The sequence below is a fragment of the Mangifera indica genome, chromosome 1, assembly GCF_011075055.1.
Source record: "Mangifera indica cultivar Alphonso chromosome 1, CATAS_Mindica_2.1, whole genome shotgun sequence".
Taxonomy (NCBI): Eukaryota; Viridiplantae; Streptophyta; class Magnoliopsida; order Sapindales; family Anacardiaceae; genus Mangifera; species Mangifera indica.
In genome coordinates, this window is record NC_058137.1 from 21,459,518 (window position 1) to 21,479,374 (window position 19,857).

Here is a 19,857-nt window from a genome sequence, read left to right on the forward strand (position 1 = left end):
GTAATAAAAAATTATCATAATAATTTATTACTATAAATCAAATAAAATAATATCAATAATAAAAAATAAATTATCAAAATAGTCTTTATTAATTGGAAACCAAACGATCGTAAATGTCAACTTTGATTATCAAAATGAGACTATTATATTGGCTTCAGATAAAGAAAATATTAAAATTTGAAATCTCCAAATATTCAATTTGAAAATTATTTCAAGGCAAATAAATTAATAAATTAATAATTAATAGCCCAAATTTAATTATTTATAAGATTATATCATATTGTTTTAAAAAATAATAATATCTAATTAATTTTCCTTAAATATTTTGTATTTTTGTGTTGTAATTAAAAAAACAAAACTGAAGCAGAAAACAGCACTCTCAAATTCTCAATGAACGAGTGATAGTTACTGCACTGGGAGATCTGGCTGCTTCTTAGTTCTACATTTTGATCTCTCGCTCTCACTATGTGGCGCTCCATCTGGCGATCGATCTATCGTTTCTCTGTTCAGCACTTCAAGTAACATCACTGAATTTATTTGAAGTTTATAAGATTTTGACTCTATTCACTTAATTTTTAAGCAATTGATGAAGTGTCATGTGCTATTTAGTATTTGAAATCGTTGTGGAGCTATGGTAGGGGTTGGATACTGATTTTATTAATAGATTATTTTCCATTTTAGTCAATAACTATCTTTTTAGTTTTATGTTTTTTTTTTTTTTTTAAATATTGAAATGCTTAAAATTTATTATGTGACTTAAAAAATGTAAGTGTTATGAAATAGGTTTTATGTGATAGAATAAATTTTGGGGAAATTTAATTTGCTTGTTACCTGTAATGTGTTAAGGGAGAAAGTAAAAGTATAATGGGGGATAAATTTGCAGTGGCTTTACAATGATGTTGTGGTGATTTTTTTTATTTCTGGATGAATGTTTTGCTTTTTTGATTAATGTGTGTAGTTGTTAATTGTTATTAGCATCATTGTCATTATTGTTATTTTCTTTATCCTCATTGTAATTTTCCTAGATGTAGATACGTGATGAATGAACTGCAACAGATCAAAGCTGTGGATGGGTATAATCAAGTAACTTAGTTTAGCTTCATTTTATGGAAGAAAATGTTTTACAAATTAACATCTTCTTTGTATTAACTTATCTTATTTGTGATTTCCTCTAGTAAGTAGTCATTGATCTACTACAATCCATAGTGGTGATTGTTACATACGGTGATATGAAAGATCCACTGATTTTCAAGTATGTGTAGCTTTTGATACCACTTCTTGTGTGGTTTTCCTTCTCATTAAAGCAATGATGTCATTAGTCTTTTGTTTTGATCTTTGCAGATGCTTTATGGAATATCAAGTTTTGGCTGAGTTTGTCCTTATTTTAAAGATCAGTAGAAATTCAGGAATTGAGGGACTCTTGCTTCAATATCTGAGTATAATGGTACAGAACGTGGGTAGTGAACATGCAATATAGGATGCAAGTTCCGTTGATGTTTATGGTAAATTTATTGAATATGTATGGTCTTTTCATCTCTCTATATTTGGGTATGTTTGTGCATATGCCCTTGGATTTTTGAGGGAGGTTATAGAAGCTAAACTTGTTTTGAAACACAAAATTCCAACATACATCAATGATGGCTAAAATTTTTCTTCTGAGTCTGTCCTTCTCTCTGGTGGTTTATCTGTTAGTCCTATTTCTTCCACAGCATTGGGGATGCATTGCCTTTTGTATCGTGCAGACTACTGTTTAAGTAATGACTACATCAACAACATGGAACATATTTATGAATTTGATGCAGGAGACCTGGCTCCATATTACATGCCGTTCTTAATCTTTCGATTTGTTCCTTATCTCTCTTCATAAATTTATATAAGATAGCAGCTTAAATTTCATACTTGCTGAACAGTAGTTTGCAATTTTTTCTTTCTTACTGTGGTTTGTGTTTTCTGTTTCCGGCCTTCCTCTTCTCTTACTCTTCATTTTCTTTTATTTGTTTTGTAAATCAGGGCAGTGAGCAACAAAATTAACAGAGACACCCTTTGTCTTCTTGTTAAGGTTAATAGGGTAAGTTAAAGCTCATAATTATGAAATGTGCAGTAAACATGTTGATGCCCCAGTTAAGTTTTAGGTAAAATGTTGTTACAAAGTAATTAGGAATGTGGTTTGTCTTGATATGATAATCAAGTTATGGAGTTCAAGGCATCGAATTGTTGATTCTACAATATTCCTTCATCTCCTCCTGATTTCAATCATATAAGGAATTAGATGATATTTATGGTATGCTGATCAATATGATTTGTAGGAAGCATGAAATGAGTAATCTTTCTTATCCTTTCTTGGGTAAATTTCAGGGATCCCCTTGAGGTTTGCCAAAACATCATGGACCCACCATATGCTTTAGAAAAAAAGGGTAAATTTCTGATACATGTGTACTCTCCATGATGTTTCAAAACAATAGGGGATCTTGAGAATTAGTTTTCTTTCTTTTAAGCATTTGTTAGGTTCATCCATTTTTTTGTTTTAACGTATGGTAGAAGGGAGACCACCTGTTTTCAACTAGGTGCAGCTTCAGATCTAGGATTTCCTTGTGACAAATTGTGAACTTGAATATCTTTGAAAATACTATGGAGGAACCCTTAAAATGGCTTATAGAACCTAAGTAGCTGCTGAGTTTTTTAGGTTTTGGAAGAAAATTCTCAATACCATGAATGATGATGAAATTGTAGTCTGGGGCTGTTTTGTTTGCTTTCTCTGCTTGGAGGTCTTCTTTGGGGATCCTGTGCTTTTTTAAATAAACATGTTAACATTAAATATTTTTTTCCTTAATTAAGATGGGTACATCAAGTTTAGGATTTGTTTCACATTTATTTAGCAAATGCTTGATTTTTTCCTTTTCCTTTTATTCCTTTCCAATTTTTATTGAAAGAATATATTGAATCTCAGTCATAAGTTTGTGCGTGTGAGAGTGGATCTTGCTTTTGACTTAAGTATGACTTTGTTTCCTATTCTTCTCATTATATTGATTTGACCACAGGAATAGTTATATATATATACACACACACACACACACACACACATATCTAGGGCTCTTAGATTTGCTCAGCATAGGGAAAAGATGATTCAAACGGCTGTACATGCATTAATACTTACCATGTTTAACGGTATAGAATTGTTATATTTTTGTGTCCTCCAAAGAGAATGGATACATGTAATTTTGGATATAAAATATATTTTTATATCTTGCAACATTACCCATTTGGTTATGCAGTTAGTGATGACATGGTCTATCCATTTGTGGCAACTCCTCCAGTGTCAAAATATTATTCAGATTTGGTTCATAGCTTAAAAGATAAATTCATTCATCTTGATGGCCTTGTAAAAGTTACAGAGTATGCTGCTTTCAATTTGTTAGAAAACTTATTTCATGACAAATTTTAACTAGGTTGTATAATCATAAATATCTATTGAAGAAAACTACTTTGATGCAGGGAAACATACACTGTTCAAAAGAAAGGAGAGATACTTCTATAAACTGATAAAATCATAGATGATATGTACTACTTTAAGGATATTCTTTCTGTTGGCAAGTCTAGGTTGAGTAAAGCTGTCTCCAAGGATCTTCTCAGCTTACTTGTTCTTCCTATATTCTCCCCTTACTGCAGTTAAGGCAAAGTAATGTGAGATATTTACCCTCTGCACTCCTTTCCTTGTATCTTTTGAAATGCCTAATTTATAAAGCATAGTTTTGGTTATATGGTTTAAGATGATGGTGGCATTACTATCTGAATGTAACTTGGCTGAATATTTTACGTTTGAGTATGTATAAGTGGAACTTTTTCAGAAACTCTGACCTTCCATTTTTGATATGATGGGAATGCATTTTATTAATAAGAGCATCTAAACTTTCCTATAAGATTGCAGTTCAAAATAAACATTGTTTCATTTATAATTTGGATAAATGCCATGGATGCCGAGCCAGTATGAATTTTTAGACATGGATATGTTTCTTTTGTATCTTTGTAAATGGTATGGTACTGATCTGCAGTAGTGCACAGAACGATGAATATTTTGAATCATTTCTTTGCTCTGGACATGATTCTACTAGATTTTCTAATGGAGTTTTCAATTGGTACTTTTGTGAATTTGAGATACTTTGCCTAGGTTTCAGATTATGTTCTCCCAAAACCTAACTATTACTAATAAAGAAACAAAAAAGAAATTACCTTATCAAAATTTATATTAAATCCAAAATCATTTCTTGTTGGATAATTTAATGTCATCTGTGGGAATTTATTGTTTAGTTGCTTTTTCAGGGATTTCATGTATCTGCAGTTACTTCTCTGTATGTAGTTTCTCAGCTTCTTCAAGTTGTTGGTGGAAAGAACATCATTAACTCTGTGGCTGGTGTCATTTTGTATCCTTATATAACCATAGGCATCAAAGATGCTGTTGAAGGAGAAACAACTGATGGTAGCAATGCATATTCTTTTTACAACCTTTTGCATGAGTTGGAAATTGAGAAAATTTATTCTCTCAAGTCTGAAGGAGAAGAAGAAATGAATGGGAATCATATATCTGCTTATGTGGAAGCTAATGCATCGTCTAATTATGATTTGCAAAGCTTCCCCATGGACAGTGATACATGTGTAGAAAGGTTAGCTTGAATTTTTATTTTGATGCTGGCTTGTTTCCTGTTTCATTGATATAGAGAAGATTGAAGAATTACTATGAGGCCAAGGTTTTTTTGTGTTTATGGATGATTGCATAACCCATTTAGTATACTTCTTGTTGATCGATAATAGGTAGCGAATTTTGGAAATGCAGTAGTAAATCATCTCAATGCAAGTAGATGCTCTTGGAGATTTTTTTGGGAATTCAGAATCAACAGATGCCTGCATTGTTTGTGCTTTAGAACTCAAGATACTTGAGAATGTATGTTTTGGAATGTAAAATTGATATTGAAGATTGAAAGCTCAATGACCTTAAAAAATCTAATCCTAGAAAATATGTCCAAAATATGGTAGCGGCATGTGTATCCAGTAGCTAGAGGTTCAAATCTTAACAATCTATTGCCAGTGCATGAAAAGTTACATCTAAAATATGCTTCCATCATGCTCTATGCATTTTGTCCCTATCACTAGTGCTTTTGTTCTCTAATGTTCTTTTTTCTCATGTGCTAATAGAGAATTTATTTATTACCTGACCAAAGAGGAAAAGTAGATAGTTAATTAAGCATTTATTGGACCGGATATGATATCTGAGGCAAATAACAAACCTGAGTGTGTATGATTTCCAGCCAAAAATATGTAAAAGGCTGATAATTGTTTTCTTTTACTGTTTATTTGGAATTCTGTGAATTTATTTCTACTGTACATATTGTCAAGTTCTTACCTGGTGCAGGAGAGGACTTTTGGCATATGTTAACTCAGAAAATCACATCCCTATTTTTATTACATAATTTAGCAGAAAGTAAAGGTATCTTATGATGAATAGCATCCCATCTGTATGAAATTGTGATTTTTATGTTTATACATATATATGATTTTCTTACTTTTTCTGGTCCTTCGTTTTTTGCTCTCTCACTTGTAGTAGATCTTGATAGTTTGATGGCTTCAACAATTGGATTAAGCGAAATGCCAGATACAATGGTAAATAATCAAGTTTCACAAGCATTTCAATTCATTGTTTGTATTTGCTAATCAAATTCATTTAATAAAGGTTTCTTAACAAATTGAGATGGAAGTAAATGATTTTTTCATTCATAACAATTATTATCCTAAATAAAGCCTTTAGGATGATTCTAAAGGCAAATTGTTTGGGTTACACCAAAAGCAATAATTTTATTTCGTACAGGAGTGGGTGTTTCCACTTGGTATTAAAGCTACCTTGTGGTTTGGGCTAGAGGAAAGAATAAGCTGGGTAGACCTAACTAGAGAGAGTGTGGTCCATTCTCTTTTTGAATAGGATGAAGCCTTTTAGGTGATTCTTATTGTAAAACGATATAGTGTAGGTCCTAGGTAGACTGTAGAATTATAGAGCATAATACTTCTGTTAGGGAATTAAGAGAATGATTCTTCTCTATGTTTAATCAAATTTGAAAATTGCCAATGACAAGAGTACATATAGGAAAAACAAAATCCCTTGATATGGAATCACCTATTTAAATAGAGAAATACAAATATTATAGGATGGCAAAATTTTCTAATGCTAAATTATAAACTGAGAATTAAATGTTCTTGGAAAGTTTAGAAGAATCCCTATTTGTTAGGGATCTAAAATCCCTTTGCCTCTTTATTAAGGATTTAGGATTTTTGTTTATTAAGAATTTAGAATCCATAATTGTTTCTTATTTTAGGCAATATTATGATTGTCTTTCCCAGTAGTATTATGCTTACCTTTATTGTTTGGAAATCCTAATGATTATTTCCTTTCCTTGTTAAGGAATTATAGTAGTTGTTAGGGTTCTTTTTTGTACATATTGGTCACTATGCCAATGAATAGAATTTGAACGAGTTATTTATCAAATAACTGAAAATTGAGTAAGTCTTGCTTAATTTTATTCAAAGAGAATAGGTATATAAATAATTTGCAAAAAATTAGATGCTAGAAAATCAGGCTAAAATAAAAAAAAATAAAGTTAAACCAGGAAAAATAAGATACAAAATATATATAGTAATTAATTTGAAATTATATCCCTAAACTTCACAGATTTATTTCTGATTTCTAATACTCCTCTTTAAGCTAGAGAATAAATACTTTTAATGCCCAATTTAGATTGTTATTGATTTTCCACACTCGCCCTGAATAAATATCCCATCTTTGTTAAACGAGATGATCTAGTGACAAAAGATTGCAAATTAGGTGAGATTTTTTCAAAGATTGTTGTTGTCAATATTGATGTCGACTTTTATGGTCATTTTGATGATTATTTACTAACTCATCTTTCTACAAAGATGACAATGTGAATGTGTCAAACTAAGGAACTTATTTTTCCACATAAGTGACGACTTGAGTATGTTGAACTAATCAACTCATTTTTCTACATCGGTAACAACATACTCATGCTAAATTGATGTGCTCATCTTTCCTTATAGGCAAAGACATGAGTTTGTTGAATTGATAAACTCATCTTTTTACATTGGTGAAGGTGTGAGTGTGTTGAATTGATAAACTCATCTGTCTACAAAGGTGATAACATATGTAAGTTGACAGTAAATGTTTGCAAGAACGCTTGACTTTGATACCATGAAACAAGAAATGAAACAAATAACTTGTTCAAATTTTATTCATTGGCATAGCCATTCGATACACAAAGGGAGAATCCAAATAATCACTAAGATTTCTTAACAAGAAAAGGAAATGGAATCGAACCAACAAATATTATTTAATGGATCAAATCATGCTTTAAAGAGGGATCTAAATGTAGAAAGACTAGGAAGTCCATCTTAGTAAGAGAGGTCAACAACAGAGTTAATTCCTAAGATCACACCAATGGCTAAGAGGCCCTTATATGGCTCCATGACATTAGCTTCACACAAACAAATGATTCGTTCACTATGCTTGGCTTTGAACGACTTATTTGTTTTATAGTATCCAAGTTGAGCATTCTTGCCAACATTTATTTTTATCAAACTCACATTGTCATCTATTTGGAAAGATGAGATAATCAGGTTGACACACTTACACTTTCACTAATGTGAAAAGATGAGTTCATTAGTTCGGCACACTCATGCTTTCACCTAAAAGGAAAGATTAGTTCATCAGTTTAATACACTCATGTTGTCACCTATGTGAAAGATGAGTTCATTAATTCGATACACTCATGTCATCATCTACGTGGAAAGATGAGTTTCTTAGTTTGACACATTCTTATCATCATCTTCATAGAAAGATGAGTTAATAAACAATCACTAAAATAACTATAAAGTTGACATCATTATTGACAATTGAAATCTTTAAAAAGAGTCTGATCATCTCCTTTCATGGAGATAAGATAGTTATTTAAGGAGAGCATGGAAAATCAACAACAATTCAAACTGGAAATTAAAAGTATTTACTCTTTGGCTTAAGGGGGAGTGTTGGGAATCAAAAATAAATCTCTAAAATTTAGGGATACAGTTTCAAATTAATTACTGTATAAATTTTTTATCTTATTTTTTTCATTCTAGCTTAGCTTGATTCTTTCCTAATTTAACCTGATTTTCTAGGACCTAATTTTTTACAAACAATTTATATATTTACCTATTCTCTATGAATAAAATTAAGCAAGAAGTATTTAATTTTTCAGATATTTGCGATAAATAATGTGTTCGAGTTTTATTGATTGACTTTGCCATTAATATATACAAAGGAGAACCCTAATAATCACTAGAATTCTTTAATAAAAAAAGAAAATATTGTATAAATAAAACCTAATAATCTCTTATTTACTAATAATAAAGGTAAATATAAAACTACTAAGAAACACAACCATAATGTTGTCTAAAATAAGAAACAATGAAGGATTCTAAATTCTTAATAAACAGAGATCTTAAATCCTTCATAAAGAGGGATAGTGATCTTATATCCCTAATAAATAGGGATTCATTTGGACTTTCTAACACTCCCTCTTATTCTTCATTCTCAACTTGGATACAATGATTTCAGCTAACCAAAGTTCATATCTTGCAGCTTAAGTCTCACAATAGCAGTTCACAAAGCAATTGAAAATTTTGAAGCACTCAAATTCCTATTGTTTGATGGCAATGATCAGTGATTTTTTTTTTTAATGAGAAAACCAATGTTCCAGTTTTTTTAAGTTTTTTATGGTAACAATGATGGGGGAAGCCAAGAGCATGAAGTGGAACCAAAGCAAGAAGAGTACTCAACCAAGTCCTAACGGCTGAAAAAAAGATATGATGTGACGTCAATTATAAGAAAAAAAATAATAAATTCATGTTTTTAAGGATTAGTTTTATTTAAATTTAGGTTTAATGTAGTTTTAGTTTTCCTAAAAGTAGTTATCCGATTCATCGGTAGGATTAAATGTTGATTTTATTTAGGATAGTTAAGTTTAATCAAAGTCAAAATCCTAACAGAGTTACTTTTTCAGTTTGTCAAAGAGTCCTAACATATATAAAGGTACTAATGTGGTTGGAAAGATGTTTAAGAGTTCTAATGAGTTTAGTAAGTTGTGCTATAGAGTTCAAGTCTTTATTAAAATTATTTTCCCTTTAGGATAAATTCCCTAGGGCCTTTGTCCTAGTCAAATTAGTTTTTTATTTCTAATAGAGTTAGTTTCTTTGTTTTAAGAATTAGCTTTCTATTTTAATTAGAAGAATTAAAACCCTACATAAAAGGGCTTGAGTCTTTGTTATTGTCATTCAATTCAATTCAATTGATTATCAATAAAAATTCATATGTGAGTTTCCTAAGGATTGCTTTGGAAGTTAGCACTAAATTCTTGTTATCTCTTTGTCTTGTTGGACGATATTTCCGTGAATGAGATTACAGTCCATTCAACATTTGTCATGGTCCCACACAACCTGATGACTCACAATGCAAAAGAACCTTTGAGGGTAAGCACTTAGTTAATTGTAAGGTATGCAATCATGATTGATAATAGTAGTTGTGACAATTTGGTATCTAAGAGATTGATGAAGCACCTCTCAAGCTAAAAATCGAACCACATCCCATCTCATATAGTTTAGGTTGGATTAATAAGGGTCTAAGTATGAGGATAATGGAGCGATGCAAGCCATGGTTATCTCTAGGGAAAACATGCAAAGTTGAAATCCTTTGTGATGTAGTGGAAATGGATGCATGACATGTTCTTGGATGTCCATAGCAATTTGATGTGCATGCTACATATAAGGGATGAGATAATACATACACCTTCACTTGGAAACAAAAGATGATCATAGTGGTACCCAACAAAATTGAAGGAAAGGTTTTAAAGCAAGAACATAAATCTTTGATTTTCATACCATTGATGAAGAGTGAAGTAAAACTTGTAGCCAATGAGGAATTAGAGTCTTTGTAATTGTCTTTCAATTCAATTCAATTGATTATTAATAAAATTTCAGATTTGAGTTTCTTAAGAATTGATTTGCAAGTTAGCAATGAATTTTTGTTATCTCTATGATTTGTTGAATGATATCAACACCATTGTGTTTCTCTGAACAAATCAACCTATTCAACGTTTGTCCAACATCAAACAAGAAAACTGACACATCAGTCATGATTCTTATTTTTCAAAATTATAGACTTGGTTGGTGATCTCCGATTTGGTAAGAGAAACCCATCTTTCCATATATAAGTGACAGTGTGAGTTTTGTTGATATGGTGAGAAACTTATCTTTCCACATGTAGGGGATGTTGTGAGTTTTGAAAAATTTTCATTTTAGGGTTTTTTTTTTATATGTAATTTTCAAATTTTTGATTCGTTTTTCTATAGAAAACATTTATTAGGAAAATTAACATAATTTTTATTATTTGGATATTTTACATTTTAGGGTTTTTTCCGTGCAACTTTCAAATTTTTGGTCTGTTTTTTTTTTTTTTCAAGTAAAGCATTATTATGAAAATTAACCCTTTTTTTTGGATTGGATATTTTACATTCCGGGGTTTTTTTACTTGTCATTTTTAAATTTCTTGTCTGTTTTTCCGAATAAAGCATTTATTATGAAAATTGACCTAATCTTTATTCTCATTTAGTTAGTGTATATTTCTTGTTTGTTTGTTTTCTTGGTTTAAGTTGTATATATTTTGTTTTATTATTTTCCTAGTTTAGGTTGATTGATTTTTAATTTCTTTCCTAGTTAGTTGTTGTAAATCATGTGTAAATTCACCATTCACCAATGAATGAAATCAAACAAGAATTATTCAATTCTCTTAATTCTTGTTTAACATAAAATTATGAACAGAAGCTGAAATGTAAAGCACTAGTTAGCTCCAGTTATGCATGCTCTTGGAGTATAATACTTCTGTTGAAAAGAAACCTCATGGAATATATTAAAAAAAATTCTCAACTTCTATAATGTCTAATTGATTTTTGTTTACACTTTGTGATTTTCTATATTCAAAGTTTCAGGAGTTGGAGACTAGCACAATTGAGGTGTGTACTGTGTATACTCTTAAATTTATTAGCCAAATTCAGGTAATATTATGTACACCTATAATTTTTAGTAAATTTGACATTATCCATTCATGTATCAATTACTTAAGCTATAGAAATCACTTTTAAACAGATTCTGTTTTTTTATTCATTTCTAGAATTTATTCCTGCACTTAATCACATGAACACTTCCATTTTCCTTGAAATAATTCTTCCTTGATATTAAACCACTACTACCTATCAGTTTAAGTGATATATTTTCTAGTTCCTGTTGACAGACTTCATATCAGCGGTCATGTGAACGTTTTTTGAAAGAACTTGACAGATGCTGGTTTGATCAAATCCTGCAAACTTTGAGGGATGAATGGGCAAACTGTAAGACAGATACAAGGTAGAGAGAATCTTCTCTCTGGAGGGGAAGCAAAAAGATAGGACTCCATGGTGGTGATCTTAAGTTCAAGAGAATAAAATGATGAATTGATGGGAGGGAAACAATTATTTACTAGATATGCCATGCCAGACACTTCATGGAATTCATCAAAATCTATTTGAATGATGTGTACAGCTCTTGAGGAATCTTTGCAATCTAGAAGTCCCTTATTTTTGCTTGAGTTTACTGTCTGCCAACAAACAAAATATGGTACTGGTCATTTTAATGTTAACTAATCGTTCTTTTTTTCATAATTGAAATTAGTGTCTTACACTTTCTCCTTCATAACTATAATACATTGCAGGACGAGCAACTTCTTCCAAATTTTCTAGGCAAACGATGGTTGATGCAATGAAGGTTTTTATCATTCGTTATTACTGTTTAACAAGAATAATCTTTTCTCTTACTGGATTCCTTCTTTGATATAATGTTTTCCTTCTGTATAATAATGACATTAATGTAGCGAGATATGTTGCAGGTCTTAAGTGAATCTGTGAACTATGTTTAAGGCATGCTGGCATTGACCTAGATAGATGTCAGAGGCAAGGCCTTATTACTGCTGGATCATCATTTATATTTATGTTAGTAACCTTTCAACCCAAATTATTAAGTTGACCTAAATAGATGTCAGAGGCAAGGCCCTATTCTGGATCTCTAACTGATAAGAGATCTACTACAAGATATTGCACTTATATTACTGTGAATATCTCCCATTTATGCCCTAAAATATCTCCTATCTTTATGCAGAATGGAGAATATCTTTCGTTTATTCCCAAGAATATCTCTTATCATTATGGAGAATATATCTCATTTATTCCCTAGAATATATCCCATTGCATAAATTTTGTGTAAATATTTATAGTTTAATTCTTTCCTATTATTTAAGGATCTTATCCTTATTTAGAATAGGTTCACTACTATATATTTTACAGTTACCTATCAATAAAATCAAGTGAATAAATTTCACTTGTCCACATGTGGGCTCTAAGAGTCTCCCTCATGTGATACACATGTGCATTGAAAGCACTTACAAACGCAAATGTAATGGCAAAATAATACAGGATGTAATTTTTATAATTTAACTAAAATAATGAGTAAGTTTTCAGATACAAGATTGCTTGGATAGCTTGATTCTTAACTGTGGTAAGTAAATGATGAACTCAAAAGCTTAAGTTGTGAGGAAGAGCCCAACAACAGTAGTTAAGCTCTAATACTTTTAACATGTGCAGCAAAGAGAGAAACTAAGAAGCAGTTGTTAAATCAAAATGATGTTCTACAAAAACTACTTTTCATCACGTCATATGAAGCCTTTTCCTCTCATAAGTCAAAATAATTTGTTTAGACAGCTATAAGATATAAATGGATAAGGGCTCTGTTGTGCTGTGCATCCCACACTTCCATAGTCTATACTTTACATTTATCAAATTTGTACATTTTTCCTTAAATCTTAGTTGTGTGTGCATATGCTTTGGGCTCTTTGGTCTTTCGCTTGATTGATTAATTATTCACCATTACGAGCATCTGACTCTGCCTTTTTGAGTATCAGTTTTTACTTTCCTATGAATACATAATTACATATTGCAAGCGTCCCCTTGCAGTAGCCTTTTATGCTAAAAAGCCATTCATACTGCAGTACAATTTGGTGCTATGTGGATCTCATGGTGCACTTTCTATTAGGTTTTCACTCTCGATGTTCAACTGAAGACATTTATGTCAAAAGTTCCAGACTTGACGAGTGGTCCTGCCACAGATTCTGAAAAATCCCAATCTTCAGATCCATCATCTGCGAGCTTTGGGTTCAGATGTTTTTCTAGGTTGGATATCATTGTACTACATCTTTTCATTTTGACCGTTCATAATATTCTCCAGGGTCATGCAATATTCATTCAGACTTTGTCGATCTTTTGTACTGTTTGTAGGTCTGGATTCCCATGCAGAATTGGTTTTTCTAGTGCTGGGATCAGGGATATCTACCTGATCCCTGTGACTAGAGGAATATCTGGCAAGCTGATTCTTGCAGAGAAACATCCTTTCCAAAGTCAAAGAGGCATTGTAATTGCGATTGCTCCACTGGCAGGCTTGAGTGTAAGTTTCTATATTGGTAAATCTGATAAAATGTGTTCATGATATTAATGATGTCAACTTTTTAGAGATGCATAATATTTGTCTAATCAAATCACCAGAATGAAGCTTCTTTTTTGTTAATGATGCCCATGGCAGTCAATCTGGTGTAAATATATGTATGTTTTGTATATTTGATATGTGCTAAAATACATACCCAGGTTTTTAGCATAACTATGCTAATGTGCCTTGTGTATCTGCCATTTGGCTATCTGTGTGACACATTGGCATGTGTGATTTAAATTGACAATATCAGTTCCTGTCTAAGTTTAGAAAGATTGGCTCACTTGCGAGGATAAGCATGTAGGTTCTTGTTGGAAAGTAAATGTGTTGATATGAGGAAGAAGGAGGAAGGAAGTTTTGCTTTTGTTTCTCATAATTTTGATTGTAGTTATGAAAGTTAATTGTGTTATTACTGTTCCCTTTACAATAATTGGGTACCCATAAGGTAATACATTGGGGGTGGAGGCGAATCGGGAAAATTTTGCTTGCTGATGAGCTACTTAATTGTTTTTAAAAGGGAAATTTTCTAGGCCAATGAAATTATGTTAAAATTACACTAACACTTCAGTTGGTTACAAAAGAGTTTTATAAAACCTTGTTCAAATAATGCGAAAGTTTCTGCTTTGGTGTTTTATAGTGAAACACCTGCTAAATTCCTGAAGGAGAGACCTGATCATAGGTCTCTAGTGTTAGCCCAACTTCAAGGGACTTATGAAGCTAAGTGAAAGATTAAGATTAATAATTGGTAAGCAAGAAATCTACACCATTTACTTTGAATGAAGACTTTGCTAACTCTTTGTAAGGTCTGGATATTAGCTAAATTTCTAGATTTACAAATGTTCTTGGCCCATGATTTAGTCTTCTAGACATTGTTTTGTAGGATTTTTGGTCATATCAAGGCACATGACATTCTAGTTTTGTTGGTATCAGCTGATGTTCATCTAGGCAAGGGAGAGCATTGTATAACTTCATCAAGATTAATGGTTACTATTGTGAGTTGTCATCTGGTTTAAAGTTGAGGGTGATACTATGTCTATATATTTAGAGTCAGAATGTGAATACAGAATTGGTAATTTTTGTTTTAGTGGAAGTTATGTAGACTGTAAACAAGAATGAGATAAGGCACTGTATATTATTGAGTTAAATTGAATGAGATGAGACTGAATTTTGACAAACAAGTTGGATCCGTTCTTGTCCAAGTTTACATGACATGCTAAAGAAATTATAACAGTCTATATATTGATGTAAATTTCATATTAGTTTTTGGTAAGTAATGTCTCGTTCCATCTGAAACTGGAAATTAGGCTGAACAGTCTGAACACCCTGGACTCTATAAAATTTTTTATGAATTTTCAAAGTTTTCCTTGGCAGCACATTTCCTTTTTTTTTAATTTTTGATGTCCAAGAGCAGTGCTACAGCATTGAGTTTCAAATATTGTTTTGTTCAGACATTCCCAGATAATCTTCCCAACTTAAATACTCCTTGGTCATCAGTGGTTGTTCTTTGCATTAGCTCTGAAGATGTTCTGATTATCGCATTTGTACCTTTGTCTGCCATAACCCTACAATTTATAATGTCTTATTTTCTTGTTAGATGGTAGTTCATTTATTCTTAAAGTTCGTCTGCTAAATGTTAAGTAATATCTTTTCAAGACAAAGATATCAAGTATTTTTTATTTTATTTCAAATTGTATCATTAGGGAATAAGTAAAATATAATAGCTTTGAGCAGCCAAATGTTTCATGCAATATTCTGGGAACCCTGAGTCAGAGATATAATTGATTTTCTAACATTTTAATTTGGTTCATTCATTTGAAACAGCCAAAGATAGATGAGGACCATCTGACATGGTTGCATCTTCGGATAAAAGAATTTGACCCAAGATCTAATGCAAGTAATACTAGAGTCCTCAATGCGAAGAAGTCCTATACAGCAGTAGATGGGAGATGGACACTGGGTTTTACTAGTGCCAAAGCATGTGAAGCTGCTCGCATGTTTATACTTGAAGAAACTCGTAAACAAAGATCCCTTGTTGAGAGCCTACTTGCTCCATTCCTACAAAATAACTATCTTGAAAATTTGTTTGATACTCAAGTTGGATAATGCTCTTGGCCTCCCACAGCAGGAATTGTAGGTTAGTTTACTGACTCAAATACCTCTGCTCTTTTCTATGTTTATTCCAGTTTTTCATTTTGTCACCAAATAATTGTGTACAATAAAATATATAGGAAGAGTTTGTAAAATAGTAAATATCTGTTATTCATCATCTGGTGCAATAGTGAAACTGCCCATGACAAAGTTGTTTTCTTTGCTAAAAAAATAATATTATTCACATTGAAATATAGAAACTGCCATCTGTACGTAAACATAGTTGCTCTTCATAAGGACATTTTGCTTTTCTGTTACACAATGACAAGCAATTATATTTTCCTTATTGCTTAATTTGTCAAGATGGCAAAGGTTATATTCATATACATCAAAATATCTTGATCTTACTGTAACTTTAACGTTGCAGTTTCTCTTTTTCTGAAGTGTTAGACTGCACGTTACAATTTGATCTATATGTTGACTATGCCTGAATTGATAATGTGTTTATTTGAATTGATAACATCCCTTAATTGATAGTAGCCCTTTATTTATATTCAGCACTTATAGGTCGATTTAGTATTAGAAGATATGATGTTGGATTTGGTTAATTTTATTGTTTGAATTAGGTGGATTGGAAGTAAGATAATTTAAAGAAAAGGAATATGCATATGAAAAGCAGGAATGGTATATCATGTAAATAAAATATTCAAACTTTTTTAGGAAAAGGTAGTAATAAAGCTGTCTTGTCAAAATTACTCCAACTTTTCTCTTAAATAATAATACCATTCTCACAAACAATGAATTTTGTTCGCCTTGTTCAGTTATTGCTTTCACCCACATGGCCACGTAGAATGCAGATGCTTATTTGAAGCTTTAAAGCATAAAATGAGCGGCCCTTTTTAGTAGATAATGTCATTTTATAGTGCCTTACTTTAACAAAAAGAATCTAATTTTACTTAATTGTGATTAATGCAATGTGTGATAGTGAAAGAAGAGAAAAGATGGTGATCCTACCTAATAACTTTAGCTTGCACTTCACATTATTCACACTTTAAACAAAGTTGATAAACCGTTATTAGCTATAGTGTATATTTTCCTTTGTTCAAACACTCCTTTTCTAGCAATTACAGGTATGGGATTGCTTTGTTTGTTCAAATTATTTGTATGTCTTTTTAGGCCAAGAAAGAAAGATAGAATTGCTTTTTGACTTACAATTGCTCTCACTCTCTGTCACTCTTCAAAAGAATAAACAGTTGAAGATTTTGGATTATTTATTTCTCATTCATGGCCATATGGCCTAACTCTCTGGGTCCTACCATTTTTATATACATTTCACTTCATTTATATTATCTTCTGCTTATCACCTGCTAATCTTACCACTTTATTTTATTTAAAAAAAAAAAAAAAACTATTGAATAGGGTGAATGTTTCATGTATGCTTTCATCTTAGAACATTTATGTGTGAGAATTTTCATGTATACTTGTTTTCCCATATGAGTATCTTGATTTTAATTTTTTAGAGTGTTGTCAATTTTTTAACTTGTATTTCCAGAAATTTAACTTGTGTTTTTTTTACCTTTTTCTTTTTTAAAATAAAAGTGTTATCTGAATGATAATATTATGTTTAGAGTAACTCAATTGGGTGAAATTTTTTTTTTTTAATTTTTAGTGTATTGCGATCGTCCAAATTGAACATTCAGATCGTAAAATAAAAAGAAAAATCAGAACTTTAACATCTAAAGATTTTCATTTATATGATGGAATTGGATGAATTAAATGTAAAATAAAAAGTTAAAAATGGTTGAAGAGGCAAGGGAAGCTGTATTAATCATTTCTCTTGTAAGGGTTTTTAGACTTCGTTGCAAAAACTCTAACCTATAACCGGAAGTAGGCAAATAAGATTGCTTCCCAAAAATGACCATCAAAAATGGGCTGAATCTCTATTTCACACCGGAACTTAGATGAAACGACATTGTTTACTTGTGAAGTTTGAAAATTTCATTTCTTTTCACTTGGATGTCAAAGTTAGACAATAGTTGACAATCAAATAGTATATTTATCATTTTACACAATATATAATTGGGTATTTTTTTTCTCCTCAAAGGAAAAAGCTGATTCATGGCACATTAAAGGACAAACTTTTGTTCCTGTTTTGTGTTCTTTGTTACGCTCTTACCACTATTCCAAGGTATGAATTCTTATAAATGTACAGCACTTTCTCTCTCTTCCAAAAAAATGTTGTGGTTAGGCAACAACAAGGTGGTAGTTGTTATTTTATAAATTTATGGGAGACAAACATTATTTAGCTTCATTGCATCAACTATATAAAAATTTTCAATAGATCTTATTAACAAATTTAACATATGGGGAGGAGAATAAACATTGAAAACTTAAAGGTGGGATATATTAATTCATGAAAGTTCGGGTGGGAACTGGTCATTGGGTCTTAAAATTGTTTTCCAAAACACTGTACGAGTGAGATAATGTAAGAGAAACTTTAGTCATGTCATCCCATCCCATGTGAATTGCAAAATTCTTCACGGGCTCCCTGTGAAGCGAACATTCTTCTGCTTGTTCTTGTTCTTCGTAGGTGGAGTACATTAATTTCTTCAGCTTTTGTCTCTGCCTTCAGTGCCCATCAATACACATACACAGACATCTTTAATTCCCATTGCTATAGGCTTTGTTCTCTGATTCTTGTTATTTTGTTAGATAGAATATTCTCTCTTATTTCTCCCTTTCATTTATTCACTAAAAACGTCAGACTGTTCAATCAGAATAATTTGACAAGACGTATATGAGTACATCAACTAATTATCAGTAAACAAATTTTAAGATTAAAAGTGGAAGATGATTTGAGGAATTAAAGGCACATCGATCCCTCTTTCTTGTTGAAGGAGAATATGTTATAGATTTATTTATTAATTTGAAGCACCTTGATATGGGATATCGAGTGGTGCTCTCTCTCCTTTCTATGCTTAAAAAAAAAAAAAGGGTCACACTGAGGAATAAGACCATTCCAATGTAGCCTTCAATGGGCCACAATTTCAAAGCTAAACATCCACAAATTAGTACTTAACCAATTGATTATGATCTTGCAACATAAATCTTAATTTTGAATATGACTGAAAATTATATTCTTGGTAGTGTATTTAAATTTGCATTGTACTGATAATCACTTTTCATATTCATACCCCATCATAAATATTGATTATATTTTTATGTAAAGATCGATCCCACTTCTCTACAAAGTGTATTATCATCATACTCTTAAACAATATTTGTTAAGCCAATAGTTGGCAGCTTCAAATCTTAATTAGACATGGCTTGGCAACCTTGAATGATCTTACATTGGTCAAAATTACTTTAAAATCCAATCAATCTAACAATAATAATTACTTTGTTTTTAAAAAATAAAATTAACAAGGAAATAATTATTTTTTTAATAATAAAATGGGTTCGTTTTTCTTATGTTTTTGAAGTTTCAAAAACTTTCTATTATTTATCTTTTTTATAATTTATGTTTACAAGACCGAATAGGTGTAAGACTAAATACATTATTATAAACATTAAGCACACATGTTTAAAAAAAAAAAAAAAGAAGTTATTCATGCAAGTACGTAAACTCAAACACACCCATATATAAATTTATAGAGCATCAGAAATTTTTGGTTGAAGGAATATAAATAATTCAATTATGTGTTTCTTTAAATAAAAATCTGTCACACGTATCAATGTAATGGTTAAATATATATGAAAGAAAATAATATATGTATAATGCCTTCTCGAATTTGAAAATTAAAGTGGTTTAAAAAGTTGAAGAATGTGGAATTTCTTTCTCAACTTTTAGTGATCTTGTTATTGATTTCATTTCGACTTTCAGAGTCAACACAAGGTCATTTCTATCGGACACATAATTGATTCAAATATAAAAAAAATAATTATAATCATAAGACCTCAACCCCACAACACATACTGTCACTTTGATCACGATCAGTGCCTAGGGTCAAATTATTTTGGTTTTTTGTACCCAATGGAGCGTATGTTTGAGACTAGGTTCTGCATTGTCTTTTCATTTTATTTTCAAACCAATTTGAAGTAGAAGCAGAATTTAAT

General features: G+C 31.1%; 1 protein-coding gene across 23 annotated transcripts; it reads left to right on the forward strand.

The window, feature by feature from the left end:
• Positions 1-348: 348 nt before the first annotated feature.
• Positions 349-16,001, forward strand: LOC123219137 (protein TRANSPARENT TESTA 9-like). 23 transcript variants are annotated; one of them, XM_044640956.1, is made up of 14 exons: positions 349-1,252; positions 1,342-1,502; positions 2,011-2,068; positions 2,356-2,414; positions 3,273-3,393; positions 3,493-3,681; positions 4,318-4,658; positions 5,405-5,479; positions 5,597-5,652; positions 11,378-11,739; positions 11,834-11,886; positions 13,207-13,343; positions 13,449-13,614; positions 15,475-16,001. In XM_044640956.1, exons 10-14 carry the CDS (start codon positions 11,652-11,654, stop codon positions 15,754-15,756), a joined length of 726 nt encoding a protein of 241 aa, XP_044496891.1. In that variant the 5' UTR covers positions 349-1,252; positions 1,342-1,502; positions 2,011-2,068; positions 2,356-2,414; positions 3,273-3,393; positions 3,493-3,681; positions 4,318-4,658; positions 5,405-5,479; positions 5,597-5,652; positions 11,378-11,651; the 3' UTR covers positions 15,757-16,001. The 23 variants fall into 23 exon arrangements, with proteins under 23 accessions (XP_044496891.1, XP_044496907.1, XP_044496923.1 ...); XM_044640972.1 differs by lacking the exons at positions 2,356-2,414; positions 3,273-3,393 and having other exon boundaries at positions 349-518; positions 1,026-1,083; positions 1,176-1,252; XM_044640988.1 differs by lacking the exons at positions 2,356-2,414; positions 3,273-3,393 and having other exon boundaries at positions 349-518; positions 1,026-1,073; positions 1,176-1,252.
• Positions 16,002-19,857: the final 3,856 nt, after the last annotated feature.